The sequence below is a fragment of the Zootoca vivipara genome, chromosome 2 (assembly GCF_965207765.1).
Source record: "Zootoca vivipara chromosome 2, rZooViv2.hap1.1, whole genome shotgun sequence".
In the NCBI taxonomy this organism is placed as follows: domain Eukaryota; kingdom Metazoa; phylum Chordata; class Lepidosauria; order Squamata; family Lacertidae; genus Zootoca; species Zootoca vivipara.
The window spans coordinates 85,207,018-85,226,297 of NC_142584.1; the positions used below are offsets into that span (position 1 = coordinate 85,207,018).

A 19,280-nucleotide genomic window follows, 5' to 3' on the forward strand; every position below is an offset into this window, starting at 1 on the left:
AAGTCAGGTTATAAAGTCTCAGAGACAATGCACACCCCTATATTCCTGTTTTGATTATGATTATGTGATTTAGCCCTATTCAAATAAAGTTTCAAGTTGACTCTGTGAATGATGGCCTTGATTCACCATGCATTTTATACAGATATTTAAGATATTTAAGTTAATCATTGCACAAGGAATGCCATCTATGTGGGAGGTATTTGTTAACTTATTACACAGAAAGGCCTTAACAAAGAACTTTGCATTTTACATTAATTTTTTTAAATAACTTTTTATTGGATTTTTATTTTTTTTGCATCTTACATTAATGATAAATGTTCAGTAATCTTATAACTATGTTGTATGTATTAACAGATTGAGGTCAACTGCATTGCCCTGAGCTAGCTAATAAATTACATAACTCAGAATAATGCATGTTGCCTTGTAAATATGTAAACCTCTTTATCATGTGTTAATTCACTTGAGTTTGGTACATTCAGAAGACAACAGTCCTACTGTGAATGAAATAATCCTTAGGAGCTGTTACTATGCCTGAGTTATGAAGCCTACTGCTCTTTATTAGGTGGAATATTTCCTGAAATCTTTATCAGTTGTAGTACTTGTTGAGCACTAAACTTCTCAGGCATGGTTGGCTTTATTGAAATGTTCACCTTTGTATGCTAAGCGACATCTTCCTCTTAGCAGTGCTGCTGATTGTGCATTGGAGGCCATCATTATATCTTATTTGAGCTAATGATCTGTGTAAATCTCATGCTTGTTTGAGCAGCAGTCATAGGGGATAAGCAAATCTGGCTTTATTTCCAGAGTCTTACCTCTTGGGATTACCGTACATCACATGCTTTGATTTCTTAGTTGTGAAGATTTTATTTCATAGTATATAGTTGCAAACATAATGAAACAGTAAGAAGCAGGGGGCAATTACCAGTAAACAAGAACTTTGATTGTTCCCTGCTACCAACCAAAAGCTTATAAGTGCTTAGGACTCAGCAGGCTTGGTTCATGTGAAATCTCAGGAAGCTGATCACATGCTTCAGACATGCAAATCTAATAAGAGCTGAATAAAATGAAGCAAAATCCGCTTTTGGCTCATGTACACTTGATGCCATAAATCTAGCAAAATGTTTTTGCTCTTTTCCTTCTTATGAGTGAGATCCTTGGGAACAGCTAGTTTATTATCCTCCATTTCTATTTTTAACAGTTCTTCATCTTAGTTGAAATGGGACACGCTTCAGAAGTTACACAACTCCTCTAGTTCTGTGTTTTGTTTACTTATTAAAATGAATATCTGTGTGATTATAGTGCTGTGATAGAAGCAGGTTGCTATCCTGTTCCCTTATATGACACATATGGTGGTCCCCCCCTTAACTAAATCTATCTAAAATAATGGTGATTGATTTGTTTACAATTTAAGGCAATATATAACAAAGTTGGAGAGGTTTGTGTATTTATACCTGCACAACAGAAATTACTAGTTATGAGTAGAAATACTAAGAAGTTGTAAGGGTGGGTTTGTGGGTTGATTTTTATCCTAGAACCATAGATTTTTATTTTTAAAAATCAGTTCTTTTCATTAGTTTTAGAGTAGCCCCATCAGATTCAAAGAGCATGTGCATGTGCACATGGCGTCAAACTGGGAAGTGACCTGAAAATGTCACTAAAGGGGCGGAATGGAATACTTTATGTGGGCCCTGCCGACGTGTTCAGAAGTCCAGAATGTAACCCCGGTGCAAAGCAAGGATTGCCTGTAGACAAATGGATTCAGTTCAAAATATTCCAGAGTGAACAGAATAGTTTTAACAAGCTGAGTGATAATTATCACTCCCAGCTCTTTGGAACACTACAAATAGAACAATGGACCTTTCCCATGTGTCCAGCTAATCCGTTTAGGCAATGTGGGAAGTAGCATCATCCTGCTTTTAAAGACTGGTTCTTGTGGAGCAGCTGTTCAATTTGTTTTATCATACCTTTTGTCTCGTTTCTTTCCTCTTTTTTCCCCCTTTAAGGCACAACGTATTGAGCTTGTCTTCAGGAATTGATGAGCCTGGTGTGATCAAGTGGGATCTGGCACTATGTCTCCTCCTTGTCTGGGTGATATGTTTCTTTTGCATTTGGAAAGGTGTAAAGTCCACTGGGAAAGTAAGTGCTCTCAGCCTCTCCCTTTGCAATTATAACTGCCTTGTTTCTTGGAGTGCTGGTATTGGCAAGTCCAAAAAGAAAATGTTCTCTTTGGAGTCATGTTCCTCTCACTCCCTCAGTGCATCTCAAACAGGGGGATCTTGAACAAACTTCCAAGCTTGCTCAATCTTTCCCCCACTTTTTGCTTCATAGTTTCCAATAAGAGGGAAAATGAGGTGTTAAAAAGGCCAGAGAAATTCAAAATATTCCTCTGCTTTAACTTCTGTTTGATACCAACAGAGCATAATCTGCTTTTGAATTCTACCTCTTTACACACATACGCTTTAGGGTTATAGCCGAAGTGTTTAAATAGGTTCAGAAATAAGTTTTATGCAGTGGTTTTGCACACTCTCCACATCATCTTAAATTATTCTGTTGCCTTCTTAGCAAAGGCTAGTTCCCAATGTTATTTTGAACCTTTCCTAGAATTATAGAATTGTAGAGTTGGAAGGGACCTTGAGGGTCATCTAGTCCAAACCCCTGCAATGCAGGTTACTCAACATGTGGTTGAAGCCATACCGAGCCCTGCAAATATGCTAGCAGTTTTATTACTGCACCTCAACATATTCCTTGTTTATCCAAGGATGGAGGATCCATTTATTTATTATGTTGTTTCCTCTGTGAATTCTTTGGCTAGACCCACTGAAAACTTGGAAAAAACTCAGAATGAGTTCAGAAACTCTCATAACATCTGGCTTCTGTTTTTTAGTTGTTCCTCCAAGGTCATAGCTGTTGAACATTTTTAGATTTATTCTTTTTCTTTGAATTGATGAACAGGCCTCATTGATTTTTCACATTTGTCAACAGTGTACTTCTGGAAGATAATGCCTTGCCCAATGATAATAATTAGATAGTAGTCAGTCCTCCCTTCATTTTAAACATATGTAAAAAGAAAAAAGTGCATAAATTTGAATGTCCAACCTTTTTTTAAATCCAAAAAGCAGTTTGCATAGCTCAGTGTTTGTTCTGGCTGAAAATACTTCTTTTACAATTAATTCACATTGGCAAAATATGCTAGGTTGGCTTAGTTTGAAATAATTTCTCAGTGACAATCTTGGGGCGAAAAAGCTGGTGAGTTTTGTTTCTTTAAGTCAGTTTGAGTCACTTGTGGGGGGAAAGTGACTAATGAATGTAATAATAGTAACAGTTAAAGTTGGTAATTGTGATGAACCAAAAAAACTATTTACAAATACTTGTTTAATGTAGAAAAGAAGGGGAGGGGAATAACAAAGGCATGGATTATTTTTAAAAGCAAATTAAAATACTTTGGGAAGAAAAATTCAGGAAAAAATTACACACATAGAAATGTAATTTTCCAAAAGAAAAGCAGGGCATGATATGGAAGGGTGTTGCATTTAGAGATCAGACTGGCTGCAGAAGTTATTATGGTGCAACAGGCTTTGATATCTGCCTGTTAAATCTCCCGAGGTTCACTTAAAAGGCAGGAAGATGCATCTCAGGAGCTTTTATCTTGCTAAACCAATTTCACAAAAACAAAACTATATTAAAGTAGCAGAGCTGTAATTACTGGGTGGCATCATCTGACCCTATTAGCAGAAGAAAGGAACCAAATAAATAAATAAACAATGACCAGTTAGAATTTGACTGGATGAGTATGTTTGAGGCAGATTTCTAGAAGGCACACATGTACTTTGGGACAATCATTCAGAATTAAGCAAGGGGTACAATTCTGCTGGGGTAATCTCTTGTGCATACTGATTTTATACATCACCTTCTATTTATTCAGTTTGTGTTATAAGACATTCTCAGTTGATCATGCCCAGGTTCATCCTTTTTCTGTGCTGGATACAATAGGAACAAAGTTGGGTGCCTTTGATACAGTAGTTCAGTATTTTCAAGACTGACTGGCAGCAACTCTCCAGTATTTGAAGTAGGGGTCCCTCCCAGTCCTACCTGAAAGTGCCGGGGGTTGAATCTGGGACCTTCTGTAGGCAAAGCAAATGTTCACCATTGGGCTATGGCGCTTCAGATGATAAGTAAGGAACAGCTTTTTATTGGGCAGATGGTTGTCATCTACATGGGATGCCACACATCACTTCCAGCCTTTAGTGTATCTCCTGATGATGAGTGCTTAATGATATTATAAATAAATAAGTTCTATTGAGCATACTAAGGAAGTAAGGAACACCTCCAGTACTCAAATTTCACTGCTCAATATGTGATTTATTTATTTTAATTCTACATGCTTCATTATTGCGGTGAATGCCACCTGTAGACATCTGTATAATGAGAATGAAGTGTGTTGCCTTGTCGGCCTCACTAGTGGTCCAACCAGCACAGCCAATGGTCAGAGAGGATGGTAGTTGGAGAGCACCATGTTGATCACGCCTGACATAGCGGTGACCTGGGAGAACTGGAAACCGAAATGTGACCAGTATTAAAGTCAGCATTAAAGTCTGATAATGTACTTTCTCTGTCATGATGGATATATGCTCATGCAGTTTAGGGGAACTGTGATCCACTGAATAATGAAAGCTGAGAGCAAACAGGAGGATAAGAATTGAAGATAAGAGATGAGTCCATTTGTAACCTCAAATACCAGGTGTATACAATTAAAATTCTAGCTTTTTATGATCAAAAAATGATAACTTTTTCATTTTTAATACCAGGTTGTGTATGTAACAGCAACTTTCCCATTCATCATGCTTCTTGTACTGTTAATCCGTGGTGTCACTTTACCTGGAGCTGCAAACGGCATCAAGTTTTATCTTTACCCTGACATCTATCGACTAACAGATCCACAGGTGGGTTACTAAAAACTGGAAGTGATGATACTTTTCTTCCTATGATCTAAACAAAATGTGAGGAGGGCAGTGGGATGATTGTGCAGTAGATTTTCTTGTAATCTTGAAGCAGTCAAAACCTAATTGAAGATTACCTCCATGGTGTTATTCCTTTCCACCATATCTTGTCAAAAAGGTTATTATTGTTAATGTGTTAATGCATTTTCCATGTGTGTATATCTTTTTATATCAGAAGGATTCTGAGGCTTGTAGACTGTGTCCAAATATAGCATCTCAGCTTTTTTGTTGATATTAGGCTGTGGACAAGGTAAGGGAGATAATTTTTGCTTCAGTCTTTAGCTCTTAAAGGCAGCAAAATTATGGAGCAGCGAACAGAACGGTAAGGAGCACTTGTGAGTATTTGCAATTGTCCGTGTAATATGGACACCCTTGGGGGAAGGCAGTTAAGGACAGTGAAAAAAAAGGGGAAATGCTGAATACCTTTCACGTGCTTCGTAGAAACTTGCTTCTATGCAAATGTATGGAAGATAGAGCCCTTAGTAAAGCGCAGGAGTATAGCACTTTCTTTTCTTTGCTCCATCTTCAACTGCTTACAAATTATGTGACAGCTTATTTCATGATCTGGTCAGCCACAAGCAATGGGGAAATGCAAAACTGTTAAAGTAGGGGGGGTGCACATAAGACTATGGTAATATTGTGATACGAGCAGTGAATGAAAAGCAACGTATGATACAAGCAGGATGAAAATGCCATTGAGTACAATTCATCTGGAACATAGTTTATATAGGAGCATTGAAGTTATGGGAGATGTTGCTGCTTCTTTCCTGTTCTGATTCGTTAAACTGTTCTTTGTTAGCCTAAGCCAGGGCTGGGGAACCCCTTTCAGGCCAAGGGTCACATTCCCACCTGGGCAGCCTTCTGCGGGGCAGGGGACACATGCCGGTAGTGGGAGGGGACAGCTGCAAAAGTGGGTGAAGCAACAAATGCAATTTTTACCTTTGTACAGTGGGACTCGTTTCTACACACAGCCATTGCTATCCTCCGTCCAGGAAACCAAGAGGCATTGTCATAGTTCAAAGACATTCCAACAAAGGCAAAACCCTTAAGGGAATTTAAAGTAGTGCTGGTGAAGGGTATGGCCTTGAGAGAGTTCCAGGGGGCAGACAGGGCTGGAGGACAGTGTTTTGCCCTTAGCTGTCTGGTGAGGTTCCCTACCACTGGCCTAAGCAGAGCACACTGGAAGACATAATTGGCCACAGCAAGAAAAACCCTAAGAGGTATTGGAGGGGGAGCATAGTGCTATCCACCAAAAAGCCTGGGATCCTTAAACCACTGAACTGATCTTGAAATGTATCTTGCGTGTATCTTGCGTCTGCTGGGATCTACAACGGGTGACGCTCAAAACTGGGACTGTATATATGTAATGCTCTGTCGTTTTTGTTTAAAAGAACTGATTGTGCTTTTATTCACTTTTATGCCAAAATGTTGTGATATGGTATTGAACAGTGTAGGTGCATTCAATGGCTAGCATTTATAAGCAGATTATTTTAAAGAGACTTCTATTGTTGTCACATTGTGGGGGTTGCATAGTCTGTATTAGCTTTAGATAAATGGCTAGTGCTGGTGCAAAATGCAGCCTTCTAATGGGCCTTTTCGTGTTTTCTTTAGGTCTGGATAGATGCCGGGACGCAAATCTTCTTCTCCTATGCAATCTGCTTAGGTGCAATGACTTCCTTGGGGAGCTACAATAAATACAAATACAACTGCTATAGGCAAGTTTCCTACCAAAGGGGTTTAGTACATGTTAGCTAATTGATGTGTAGGGAACCATGGGTTCATTTTTTTTCTCCAATTAACTTCCTCCATGACATATGTGTGACTTAGGGACTGTTTGCTGCTGGGATGCCTGAACAGTGGTACCAGTTTTGTGTCTGGCTTCGCAATTTTTTCCGTCCTGGGCTTCATGGCACAAGAGCAAGGGGTGGACATTGCTGATGTGGCAGAGTCAGGTACGATGGTGTCGGTGGCAGTGATGGTGGGCACTGCCACCCAGTGTGTGAGCAAAGTAATACAAACCAAATCAACTGCCCCCTCCCCCTCCCCCCAAAAGGAGATATTTTGGAAAGTAAAATTACTCAGCATTTCAGGAGACAAAGTCTTATTTTATTTCAATGGGTGTGACAATTTGAAACAAATTGAAAACATGCAGAAACAAAAAATTGACTTTTAAAAGAAATGCCCAGAACCGAGTCAAAAATATGTGAGATGCAAACAGTTTATAAATATATGAACCTCTGTGGTCGCTCACCATTTGCTTCAATCAAATTCCTAATAGATATGATCGCTGAAATCTCCATAGACCCACAGCAAGTGACCTCTGGAGATTATAGCTGTGCTAGGATGTGCCTTGAGTTTTATTGTACCATGTATATTTTAGTGAAGGGCCATTGCTTTCCATGACAAGGCTGTATAGAAACTAGGAAGAGAGGAGTCCCCCCTTTTTGCACCCTTCCTGCCCTTCCAACATCTTTTACATTTGTGCATAGAGCACTTCCATATACAGGAAACAGTGCATTGATTCCCACACTTTTCCCTAGGATACGTGTGCATTAAAAGGACAATATGTCCCTATCTCATTTACTTTCAAACAAACCAGGCACACTTTTTTGGACTTGCCTTGTAACACCTGAGGAAGCACAACAACTCAAATTAACTATGCCTTCGAAGCCCAGACATGCTAGAGCAAATGCTCTTTTTATTGTAGTCTATGTAAACTTACTTTAAAACGGTAGCACTTAGACTGGCTGGCAGCAATTTCTGCAACTAGCTAGTAAAAAGGGTATTGTAGAACCCCAGAGGTTTCTGCTGGTCATATCCATTATACACATTTTATTTTTCTCTGTGAGTGCAGGTTTGGTAAGGTTCAAAACAGCTTGAAAAGGCAAGAAATGTGCATCAGCATTGGATGTGAAGCCATTAAAAGGCTGTGACTACCCTAATATTAATGCACACCTCAGGCAGCAGACAAAGGTCACCCATTCGGGTGCTGTGGGGAAAACTTGTACCGTGATTTTGACGTGCCATATTGTCAAACAGATTGGTTTTTCTTCCTATAGTGCCATTTTAATAGTGGTGAGGAATGCCAGTGGAGATCCGTATATTCCCTCAAATTTTATTTTTATTTATTTAACAAATGGCTAGTTCTTCAAGGCAGGCAGACAGGCAGGCAGGAAAATGAGGGAGCTGGGAATGGCTATAAACATCCCAATGCAGAGCTTAACTGTTGATTTCAATTAGCTTAAGCATGCTTAAGGCTGCAATCCTATGCACACACATCTGAGAGCAAACCACACTGAACACAGCAGGTTTTATTTCTTCTGAGTAAGCATGTGCTTGTGAGTCTGTTGAAAGATAGTAGCCATCAGATCTAAATGTTTGATGCCTTAGTCTTACATAGCACTTTTTAAAATGAAAAAGTGGCTAAGGCTGATGTTAACTTAGACCCACTTAGTTCAGTCGGACTTACTTCCAAGTACATGTGGGTAGCATAGCTGCCAAGTATCCCGTTTCCGCCGGGAAAACCCCTTTTTCCCTACAGTTTCCCGGCGGTCTCCCGTTTAGGTTTTTATCCCGATATTCTCCCTTAAATCTGCTTCTGCCGGCGTCAGAAAATGGCGGCGCCGGAAGTCGCTTTTACGTGTTTCCGGTCATGCATGAAAGCGACTTCCGGCGCTGGCGCCGCCATTTTCTGGTGCCCATAGAAGGGCAAAGCGCCACCGGAAGTTGCGTCTACGCAACTTCCGGTGTCGCGGGCTGCCGATCCCGGATCTTTCCATCCAGGACTTGGCAGGTATGGTGGGTAGGAGATCAGCCTAAGTAACTTTATGAGCAGATAAGCAACTGCAGGATACAATAGTTGGCCATAGTGAGCTCCATTGAGAGATGAGCCCAGGAAACCAGTACTTTTTAGCTCTGTATGCATAGAACAGCTTGAGGTGAGCATAGCCTCTCCCCTCCTTTTTCTTTTAAAAAAGCTAAAATATTTTCAGTGCATTGTTTCAATGGGAAGTGGAGGAACTGGATTCAATTCTATTTCCCTTCCGAAATAACTGACTGATGCAATTTTTATTTTTAAAAAATAATGTATTCAGTCTCAGCAGTTGGTTCACAAGAGGGAATGATGTGGATAAGACCCATTGAGCATAACCTTAAATATGCATTTGCCCCAATGCCACCAATTCAGAGATAAGTGGCTGCACTTAATTTCCATTGAAATCAAGGGCATGTCTAACTTAAATCTCATTTATTTTAGTGGGTCATGCTCAACTAACTTAGTGGGTCATGCTCAACTCTGAGGTGAAGACCATAGATTCAGGATTGGGGTGCCAGCATTTTTTCATTTTGCTGCACCTATCTGCCTTTCCATTCAGTTTAATGGCATGGAAAATGGAAGGTAGCAGAGGCATTCAGTGGTGAGTGACAAGGACTAATCTGTGGAGAGAATTCTTCTGCTGTACTTTGTAACAGATAAAAGAAGAAGAAAAACAAAGTAGAGCTATAAACTGACTCTGGAATGCCAGTGTATTTTCTTTAAACAAAAGCTTGTATCAAAAGTGTTGATGCAATATTTTTAGTCATCTTTAAAACTACCCAAATACTTTAAAAATAAACATAGCACTTTTTGGGTTTTTCACCTCTATATGATTCTTTATTGCACCTGAATAAGTGGCACCAATATAAACTGAAAGCTCATCTCATTGTAGTGCATGACTGTCATGTGCCATGGAAATAAGCTTGGTTTTGGCTTCTAGTGGCCCATCCACAGTGCAGATATGGAATAATCTACCAATGATTATTAACAATACTAGTTGAGGGACATTAGCCTTATTTCAGCCAGCATGTTTTCAGAATTAAAAAACAGCAGCTATTGCTTCATATCTTAAAAGAATACTGCCTACTGATAGCAGCAAATTGATTCATTATAGACACTGGGTAAGCCATTAACACAATGCAGCTACCAACCCCTTCAGAGGAAGGGACTGAGGATTGATTATTTAGATAGTCAAGTCAGTTTTTCCACTTCCTTTGTTGTGGTATGGAAATGCTTTTTGTTGGCATTGATAGAACTGTGAAGGGGTACAACAGCTCCAAATCTGGCCTGTGGAGCACAAATCCCAAACCCTTGAAGGATATTTTGTTGGTTTATTTGTCCAAGGAGGGGCCGGGGGTTGCAAAAACAAAGAGAACATGTATGGCATTTCCCCCCTCTGTTCTTAAAGGAGCACAGGAACCGGTCATCCTATAACTATGTCTCATTCACACCATAAGCCCAGCTGCTCATCTTCTATCTTATTCACTTTCTGAATGATGCGTGTAGAGTTTGACCTATTCTTGGCATGTTGAGGCAGATGCTGAGACTGAAAGTGGATAAATAATGGCTTTTGAATTTGATTATTGGAGTTCCTGTTCTAGCAATGCATGCTTCTTTGTCAGATAAAGGATCCGAGTGAATTCCATTCTGGAATCTTCAGTTGGGTTTTGGTTTATCTGAATTGAATCAAGCATCTGCTCTGGAGAGGCAGAGGGGGTCTTGCCTTTGAGAATGAACTGCTTACTTACTACATCTTCTTCTCTTTCTCTCCCTTTATTCCTTTAGGTCCAGGCCTGGCCTTTATTGCCTATCCAAAAGCTGTGTCCATGATGCCACTCCCAACTTTTTGGGCTATTCTTTTTTTTATTATGCTTATGTTGCTTGGCCTGGACAGCCAGGTGAGTAACCATAGCAACAAACACAACATCCATACTGTATGATGGAAAATTTAACAATGTAATTTGGTTGTTGCATTTTCTGCTCTGGGGCAATGCATCATAAATGTTGCAGAAAAGGATTGCTTCACTCTCTAGTAGAGAAAGGATAACAGCTGTTGATCAGTGTTAGCCTATGCACTGTATTGAAGTGTATGAAGTGGCTAATTAAGTTATTCAGGAAGTTTTCAGCTAAACCAGAAAGGGACAAAGCCATCCTTGGGGTGTGGGACTGAGTACCCTTGCATGTCCTGCCTTTCATAAGGTCTCTTACAGTTCAGCATCCTTGAAAACTGAAACCATGGATAACCTCTCTTTTAAAACAGACTAAATATGTAGTACACATTGGTACTGTTGTTATTCCTTGAGGAAATGGAGGGCCGCCACCCTGCCCCAAAGAGACCTATTTATATGACGCAAATAAATCTGTTAATAATTTGTAGGCTATTGCTAGTTGCACAGATGTCCCAGGGATTTAGGGGGTATTTCATTGAGTTGGTTTAATAATTTAAACTAACAAGGTTCTATTCCTTGGGAAAGTGGCTTTAACATTAAATAAATCTACTTGACAGGGGCAGAAAGTTTACTGAATTCAAAACCTCTCATATGAGCAGCGATTAGTGGAGTTTTCCCTCTGGCTGTTACTCACTTGATCTCTTAAATTGGCAAAGCATTCCATTTGTTCTAAATGGCTCTTTAGTGCTTAATCTTTGAACTCCAGTGAGTGACTTTTAATCACTTCCAAATTGAATGTTAAAACATGCTTGGTGCTGTGGTTCTGCAACCAAGTACTTATGTAAATTGAGGGTTGCCTAGTAATTTTAAGTCATTTCTCACTGTGTCGAATAATTAAAACTAATTGGAGCACTTAATGTTTTGTTTGCTTTTGGAGCGCTGTCAGGCAGGATTTTGGAATGCTAGAGTAGCTTAGGCGCAAGCTGGACTATAGTTGTATTGCAACAGGAAAACTTCTGGAAGTGTACTGTGTTTTAAGGCCCTGGGTTAAAGAAAGATTTTAATACAATAGCTTGTGGGTTAGTCTTACAGAGCATGGTACTAGTGCAACTGTTGCTCGTTAGCAGAAACAAATATGATGTGTTATGTGTGTAAAGAAAATTGCTTATACTCCCATGCATAACAAACTGAAAGAAGAAGATAGGGACATATTTTTAAATACTTGGGAGGAGGACATTCTAAGAGCAAAACCCCAGCTGGACACCACTCACAGGCTGTAACCTTGACTTGTTGAAAGGTTAAGCAAGTAAATGGATTCAGCTTCTCCAGTGAGAGTGCCAGCACTGTTTCCAAGGGATGCCTTTTTATGAAAGAATGGAACACATTCATGGCAGTTGTTCAGGGTTCTTTTTTCTTTCCTTCTCTGCCAGTTTGTTGAAGTTGAAGGACAGATCACGTCATTAGTTGATCTGTACCCATCCTTCCTAAGGAAGGGTTACCGACGGGAAATCTTCATCGCTATAATATGTTTTGTCAGCTATCTTCTGGGACTATGTATGGTGACTGAAGTAAGTGAGACGAGCTGGTGTGGGTTTGCTTGGCTTTTGATTCATTCTGTGAAGTCAAATAAGTACAGTGCAAGAGGGGAGCAATCACAGTTCAATGGCAGAGCACAGGCTTTGCATGTGAAAAGGTCCCAGGTTGATTCCCTGCATCTCCAGTTAAAATAAAATTGGGATAATTTTTCCTTCTGAGAGCTTCAGAGAGCTGCTAGCAGCCAGAGCTAACAGTACTGGGCTGGATATACAAATAGTTTGGCCTGAGCATAGGGGAAATTCCTTGGTACCTAAGAGAGGAGCCTGGCTCTATAAAATGGTTACTCTGTTGTTGTTATTGTTTTTAAAGCAGAGAGACCAGCTGAGAGCTGATTTACCCAAATCTTTCATTTCTCTAAGTTCTCCAGTGGTGTCAATGTAAGGCAGGGGTCCCCAAACTAAGGCCCGGGGGCGGCCCAATCACCTTCTAAATCTGGCCCGCGGACGGTCCAAGAATCAGCATGTTTTTACATGAGTAGAATGTGTCTTTTTATTTAAAATGCATCTCTGGGTTATTTGTAGGGCCTGCCTAGTGTTTTTACATGAGTAGAACGTGTCCTTTTATTTAAAATGCATCTCTGGGTTATTTGTGGGGCATAGGAATTTGTTCATATTTCCCCCAAAAAAATATAGTCCGCCCCCCCCCCCCAGGGTCTGAGGGACAGTGGACCAGCCCCTGGCTGAAAAAGTTTGCTGACCCCTGATGTAAGGCCATGCCAGTTGTAGCCCTGTGTTTTATTAGTGCTGCTTTTATCCAGCACTGCATTTCCCCCAAGCTTATTCTTATAGAATAACCTAGACAGTGAGCTCCGTTGTGCTGTAGAGCTGGAGTAAACAAAGCTAGACAGATGTGAAACATGTGGGAAATGGTGCAGGTTGAAGCCTATCTCATTATATTTGGGGCTTGATAAGAGACCCTTATAGAAGGTGCTAGAAAATGGAGCAGGGGGAAATACAGTGCATGAAAGGAAAATATCATGCTAAGGGAAAAGCAGTGCCAGCCCATATATGAGGAAGCTCCTTGGTAAGCGTTGCTTCCATATATTTTGGTCTTGTTATAGCAATTTCCATTGAACACCAATTGTTTTCTCCCACCATATTTTTCCTGTGAGAGCCCATCCTAAAATACTATCCTTTAGAAAGGAAATAGCTCAGTGTTGGAGTAGAATAAGCTAAATGGCTTAATTTTGGTCCATCACAATCTCTTTCAAAAATGCCTTCTATATAAGAAATAAGTGCATGTTCTGGGGAGGACAACAGCATGTGCTTATAACTCCCCAACAGTTGATTGACAGTTGTATTTGCAGATGAGTAATCTTCTCCAGAGTGATTCATAGATGTGAAGGATAGGGATGAAGGTCATATTGCTTGCCACAGGTTTTCTTTCTGCTTTATTAATAGCACTTGTTTCTTTTTCTCTCACTTTTTTCAGGGTGGCATGTATGTGTTTCAACTCTTTGACTACTATGCAGCTAGTGGTGTATGCCTTTTGTGGGTTGCATTCTTTGAATGCATTGCTGTAGCCTGGGTTTATGGTGAGTAAGTTGTAAATATCTGGCCTGGTATTTTTCCTACAGGAACAACTAAATATTGCAGGGTCTTGGAAGATGAGGCCCCTGGAGCCCAGGAGTTGGGATTGTGAGGGAGGCAGAGCTAAAATAGGGGTCAAGCTAACATAGGGGTCTAAGTGACAAATATAATTTTTCTTACTTTCCTTCCTGAGATGCAGTCCTTGACAGGGGAAAAAAGGTTGCTATATGGGAACTGAGTTGGTGAATGTGAAGCTAAGAACTACTGTCATAATTGAAACAGCATATTGACTTTCTTACTGATTTAGGAAGTGAGCCTGAATCCCAGCATTGAAATATGAAGTAGTGTTTATAATACACATTACATTGTGAGAGACATTGGCTGAATCAAGCTGGATGCGGTGGTTGGTTTTGGGAACTTTCAAAAAGTATGGCCACAGTATTATCCACAGCCATTTATAGATAATACAGTATTATCCATGGTTTGCTGGATCTGCAGCTCACCCACCTGGGAATAAAGAGATATCCATGTTGATATTTTTAGAAACTTGTTATAATTTTTATTATAACAAAGGTTTGGAATGTACTACTGGTATCTCTGACCCCCCTCCCCCTTTTTGGTACCTGTTTTCTGTGATGGTTTTGTTCTACACTTGATTTTGCGTTTAATAAAAAGGAATTGAAAAATGTGGCATAGCTCCCATTATGGGGTTGGAGCCAAAGCAGGCATTTCATCCAGGCCAGTAATAATAAATAAATAAATAAATAAATAAATAAATAATTTATTATTTATTCCCCGCCCATCTGGCTGGGTTTCCCCAGACACTCTGGGCGGCTTCCAACAAAATACTAAAATGCAGAAATCCATCAAACATTAAAAGCTTCCCTAAACATTTTCTTTCCCTTTTGTCGAACTCTAGGCGCTGATAATTTTTACGATGCCATTGAAGATATGATTGGTTACAGGCCCGGTCCCTGGATGAAGTGGAGCTGGATTTTAATCACACCAGTTCTCTGTGTGGTGAGTGCTTGAAACAGCTTGCTTAAAACATTGTTTCACATCTGTAGTAGACTTTGCCGCTTTATTATTTTACTCCTCATCTTCTCCAACAGTGTCTTCATGAATTAAGATACCGAGTTAAAAATGTATAATGTGTAAAGGAATTGCTCCCATGTTAAAATATCTCCACTGGCATTCCATTTTTCCCCATGCCAACATAAAACTGCTGGACTTTTGCATGTAAACTCATCAGTTGGGGAACCTAAAAGACCATCTTTCTCCCACATGAACCTGCCTACCAATTAATATCTTTTTCAGAAGCCTTCCTGTGGACCACTCTGCCGCAGCTAACAGAAATGGCTTTTAATGTATTCTTAGGGTGCCCAAATGATGAAATTTTCATCCCAGACATCATCATCATCATCATCTATATATATATAAATGTAAAAATCGTGAAACTGCGTTCTACACTTTTCTCCGTAACCGCTTGACCGATCGTCCTGAAATTTTGACACAACGATCCAGGCCACTCCCCGGGCGTTGTTGGGGGCAAAAATCCCTCAAATCACACACCTGGGCAGGTGTAGACCTGGTTTTCCACCAAGTCAAACAGCGGCCTCAAGTGGCGTAGTGCCCTCCTCCACCCCCTCCCTTCCTGTGAAATCTAAGCCACACCCACAAACCAAATGACATCATCAACCAAGCAACTGAAACCCCAAGGCGGCCATTATCAGACAGACTAGGCCGCTTTCCAGACTAGGCCAAGTGGAGGGGGGCCGAATAGAGGGCAGGGATAAGTAATGGGTCAGAACGGGGGGGGGGCACAGGGATGAAACCTGCCCTCTCCACAATATCTCCCCTCGGCTTTGCAGACTAGGCCGCTTTCCAGACTAGGCCAAGTGGAGGTAGGGCCCCCGAATAGAGGGCAGGGATACGTAATGGGTCAGAACAGGGGGGGGGGGGAACACAGGGATGAAACCTGCCCTCTCCACAGTATCTCACCTCGACTCAGGGGACTCTGAGGCTCAGGGGTATCTGAAGGGGGGCTATTACCCTCCATTTCACAGACTAATGCACAGCAACGTGTGCAGGGCCAGCTAGTTAATAATAATAATAATTTCTGTACCACCCTTCACCTGAGGATCACAGGGCGGAACACACACCCTGCCACTGAAGCCTTCTGAGCCTCAAGCAACAACAATGAATCCAGAAGCACCTCCCCCAGCTATGTGCCTGTTCGTCTGGCACTCTATTAATTTCCTTTTTTTCCCTCTAGGCAAAGTCCATACTACTACAAAGGAAGAATAAGGAGTGCACTCTTAAGCACACTCCTGAATCTTCCTTTGCAGTCACTGCTTGAATTCAGGACGTTAAAGTTGAAGTTGGAGCTGTGAAAAAAGAAGCTTGAATGCCCTTAGAGTGTGCTTCTAATGCCTCTTTTTGCAGCCCCTACTTGAACTTCCAGTCACCTGGCTGTCCTACTCAGCTGTCAAAGTGGCCTGTGGAGGGGTTTTTATCTTACTGGTGGCTGCTAGAGCTGCATTTTTGCTGCTTTCAGTTTTGTAAGCTGCCTTGAGGGCATTTGCAGCAAAAGGCAGGCTATAAATTCTATAAATAAACATGCAGTAAGCAGGACAGTAATCAAGCATTGTTTGAAGGCATTGGAATGTGATGGGCCATTGCCATTAGATAGTTCCTCAAGCTATTTCAGTTAAAATTTATATACGTTAGCACAGAGGAAGCATCAGAGAGAAGTAGATCTATAATACTAGTGTTTTGAGATGGATTACTCTGCAGGCTTACCAAGAAGAAAGCCCCACTGAACACAGCAAGATCTGCCTCTGAGTAAACATGAAAAAGATTGCACTGCATATTACACAAACCCTAAAAGGTGTAAGCATTCATGTCAAGTGAAAAGAAGTAGGGCAGTGCTACGATGAATGCACCAAAGCCTTCTTGTTCCTTTTGGTGTATAGTTGTGGAGCACAGGAGTAGCCAGCACTTCCAGTGGTGTGTCTGTACACAGGGCATATTTCCCTGTCGCCTCTTTCCTCCATCATAACACAGCTACCAGAAGGCCTGGTGTGCACCTCTACCCCACCCCATCAGCTGCTCCTGGTGTGCAGGATGCTGCACTTTTTCACTATTGGTTGCACAGACTATAACAAAGCAACACTCTTATTGAATGGGGAAAGGATGCAGAACAAATTTGGCATCCTCTACCCCTGCTATTACCAATTATTACCATAATCTCTAGCAGTGTGATTCCAGGGGCAGAGGAAGCGGTAAGGGGGTGTACTTGATGGAAAGGAAGGAATGAGGTAGACGTTGTTTGCTGAAAGCTTTTAAAATGTCATTTTCTCCTACTCCACAGCTTCTTGTAAACACACACTTAGGCATGTGAGCAAATAACAACAGCAAAAACTACAGCAGAAGCTCAACTTTTGCCGAGCTTATCTATTGTCAAGCTCGTGTTTTTCCCCCTGTGGGCGGTACATTCATTGTATACTGTAAATCCGTGCAGCTACTAGTGTCAGTAGCAGAAAGGTGCACATAGTTCTTCCAACAAATCTTCAACCTGTCTGTGTTTTGTTTTGTTTCTTTTCCTAATGCAGGGGTGCTTTATCTTTTCTCTGGCCAAGTATACACCACTGACCTACAACAAGGTGTACATATATCCTCAGTGGTCCATTGGCCTGGGGTGGATTCTTGCCCTCTCTTCTATGGTCTGCATCCCGCTTGTAATGCTCATTCGTATTCTACAGTCTGATGGCTCTCTCATTGAGGTAAGTCAACAACCTGGAAGCACAAGAATGCACACTGGCCCTCACAGGCTTTTTTCTCCGCAACTGTCTTCCCAACCTCAACTTCAGTGCTTTGCTGCAGGAACCAGGCTATTTCCAGTGCACATACATAATTTCTACATCTACAAAAAAATTTCCTGGTCATTCATTCAATGGATAGGGCAATTTTACAGGTCCTGTTTATATTTTGGTGCATTCACAATGCTTAAAATGGCATAGCAGAGTTCCTCTGTTGAACTGGACAAGGTTCAGTGCAATTAAAGAAGGTGCCTGTTGCTTTAGTCATATTTACATTCTGGAAAAGAATACAGGTGCTCAATAATTTTAGCTTCTGGACAGCTTCTCTATCCAAGTTGATTCCTCTAAGCCAGTAATTTCCAACCTTTTCCAACCTGGGACCTTATTTAACCCAAACATCCATTTGAAGACGCACTCCCTAATTCTTTCAATTTTACATTTGTATGTTGGTTCGGTAGTGCTGCTGTTGCAGGCCAGTAGTGGTCATGATTTTCTAGTTAAAGAAGACCAATATTCTAAGCATTATCCAAATGGGGGCCCTCTGCTTGCCTCTCACACCATTTCTTAAAGTGACTTATTTGCAATAGTACTTACGTAGTGGAGATAAAGGTAAAGGGACCCCTGACCATTTGGTCCAGTCGTGACTGACCCTGGGGTTGCGGCGCTCATCTCGTGTTATTGGCCGAGGGAGCCAGCGTACAGCTTCCAGGTCATGTGGCCAGCATGACAAAGCCGCTTCTGGCGAACCAGAGCAGCGGAGATTGTTGTTGTTTAGCCGTTTAGTCGTGTCCGACTCTTCGTGACCCCATGGACCATAGCACGCCAGGCACTCCTGTCTTCCACTGCCTCCCGCAGTTTGGTCAAACTCATGTTCGTAGCTTCGAGAACACTGTCCAACCATCTCGTCCTCTGTCGTCCCCTTCTCCTAGTGCCCTCAACCTTTCCCAACATCAGGGTCTTTTCCAGGGAGTATTCTCTTCTCATGAGGTGGCGGAGATACCCAGGTATAAAATGCCCAGACTCGATAGCACATAGGAAATGTGCAAGCATTTGGTACTGTAATAATCAAATGCACAGAAACAGTAACCTTTTTATTAATATATTTTTAATTATCAGTTTTTAAACAACATGTATTTTAAATAATAATACTCAAATATATTCATTCTAATAAATAATTTACAATCAGGCATCAATACAGTCAACTTACTAATTCCTTCATTGTGTTATGCAACATATAGCAGGCTTTCCCTCCCCAGTATAGGACTTCTACTTGCATATATTTCTAAAGGGGCAATATTTATCCTTTTTAAATAAATCCAGGACTCATCTATTTTGCGCTGTTACTATTTTGCCAGAGTATAAGAGTAGCAGTCTTCTGCCTAGTTGCTATACTGGAATCTCAAACAAGTCAGCCTAGCTTTTGATGATTGTACTTTGACAAGAGCCCTAGCAAAGACATGAAGACCCACCTGTGGGGTCCACATGTTGAGTGTGCAACCTCCCTTCCGGATGCTGGACCATAGATGGGCATCCTAGTTACATAGTGTGCTTTGTGGAAGGATCTGGCCTGCATCAGCTGCACTACTGAGTTAAGAGAGCCACCTAGTGGAAGCAGTAACTTATCGTGATGCTCA

General features: G+C 41.1%; 1 protein-coding gene across 12 annotated transcripts in view; it reads left to right on the plus strand.

The window, feature by feature from the left end:
* Positions 1-19,280, plus strand: part of SLC6A6 (solute carrier family 6 member 6) — a 61,033-nt gene that overhangs the window by 32,918 nt on the left and 8,835 nt on the right. For all 12 annotated transcript variants that reach the window (XM_088663282.1, XM_088663284.1, XM_060271389.2 and 9 more), the window contains 9 exons: positions 2,004-2,136; positions 4,806-4,940; positions 6,609-6,712; positions 6,825-6,949; positions 10,597-10,709; positions 12,131-12,268; positions 13,728-13,830; positions 14,745-14,845; positions 17,440-17,610. In XM_088663282.1, coding sequence (XP_088519408.1) covers positions 2,004-2,136; positions 4,806-4,940; positions 6,609-6,712; positions 6,825-6,949; positions 10,597-10,709; positions 12,131-12,268; positions 13,728-13,830; positions 14,745-14,845; positions 17,440-17,610 — 1,123 coding nt within the window. The remainder of the gene's footprint in view (positions 1-2,003; positions 2,137-4,805; positions 4,941-6,608; positions 6,713-6,824; positions 6,950-10,596; positions 10,710-12,130; positions 12,269-13,727; positions 13,831-14,744; positions 14,846-17,439; positions 17,611-19,280) is intronic.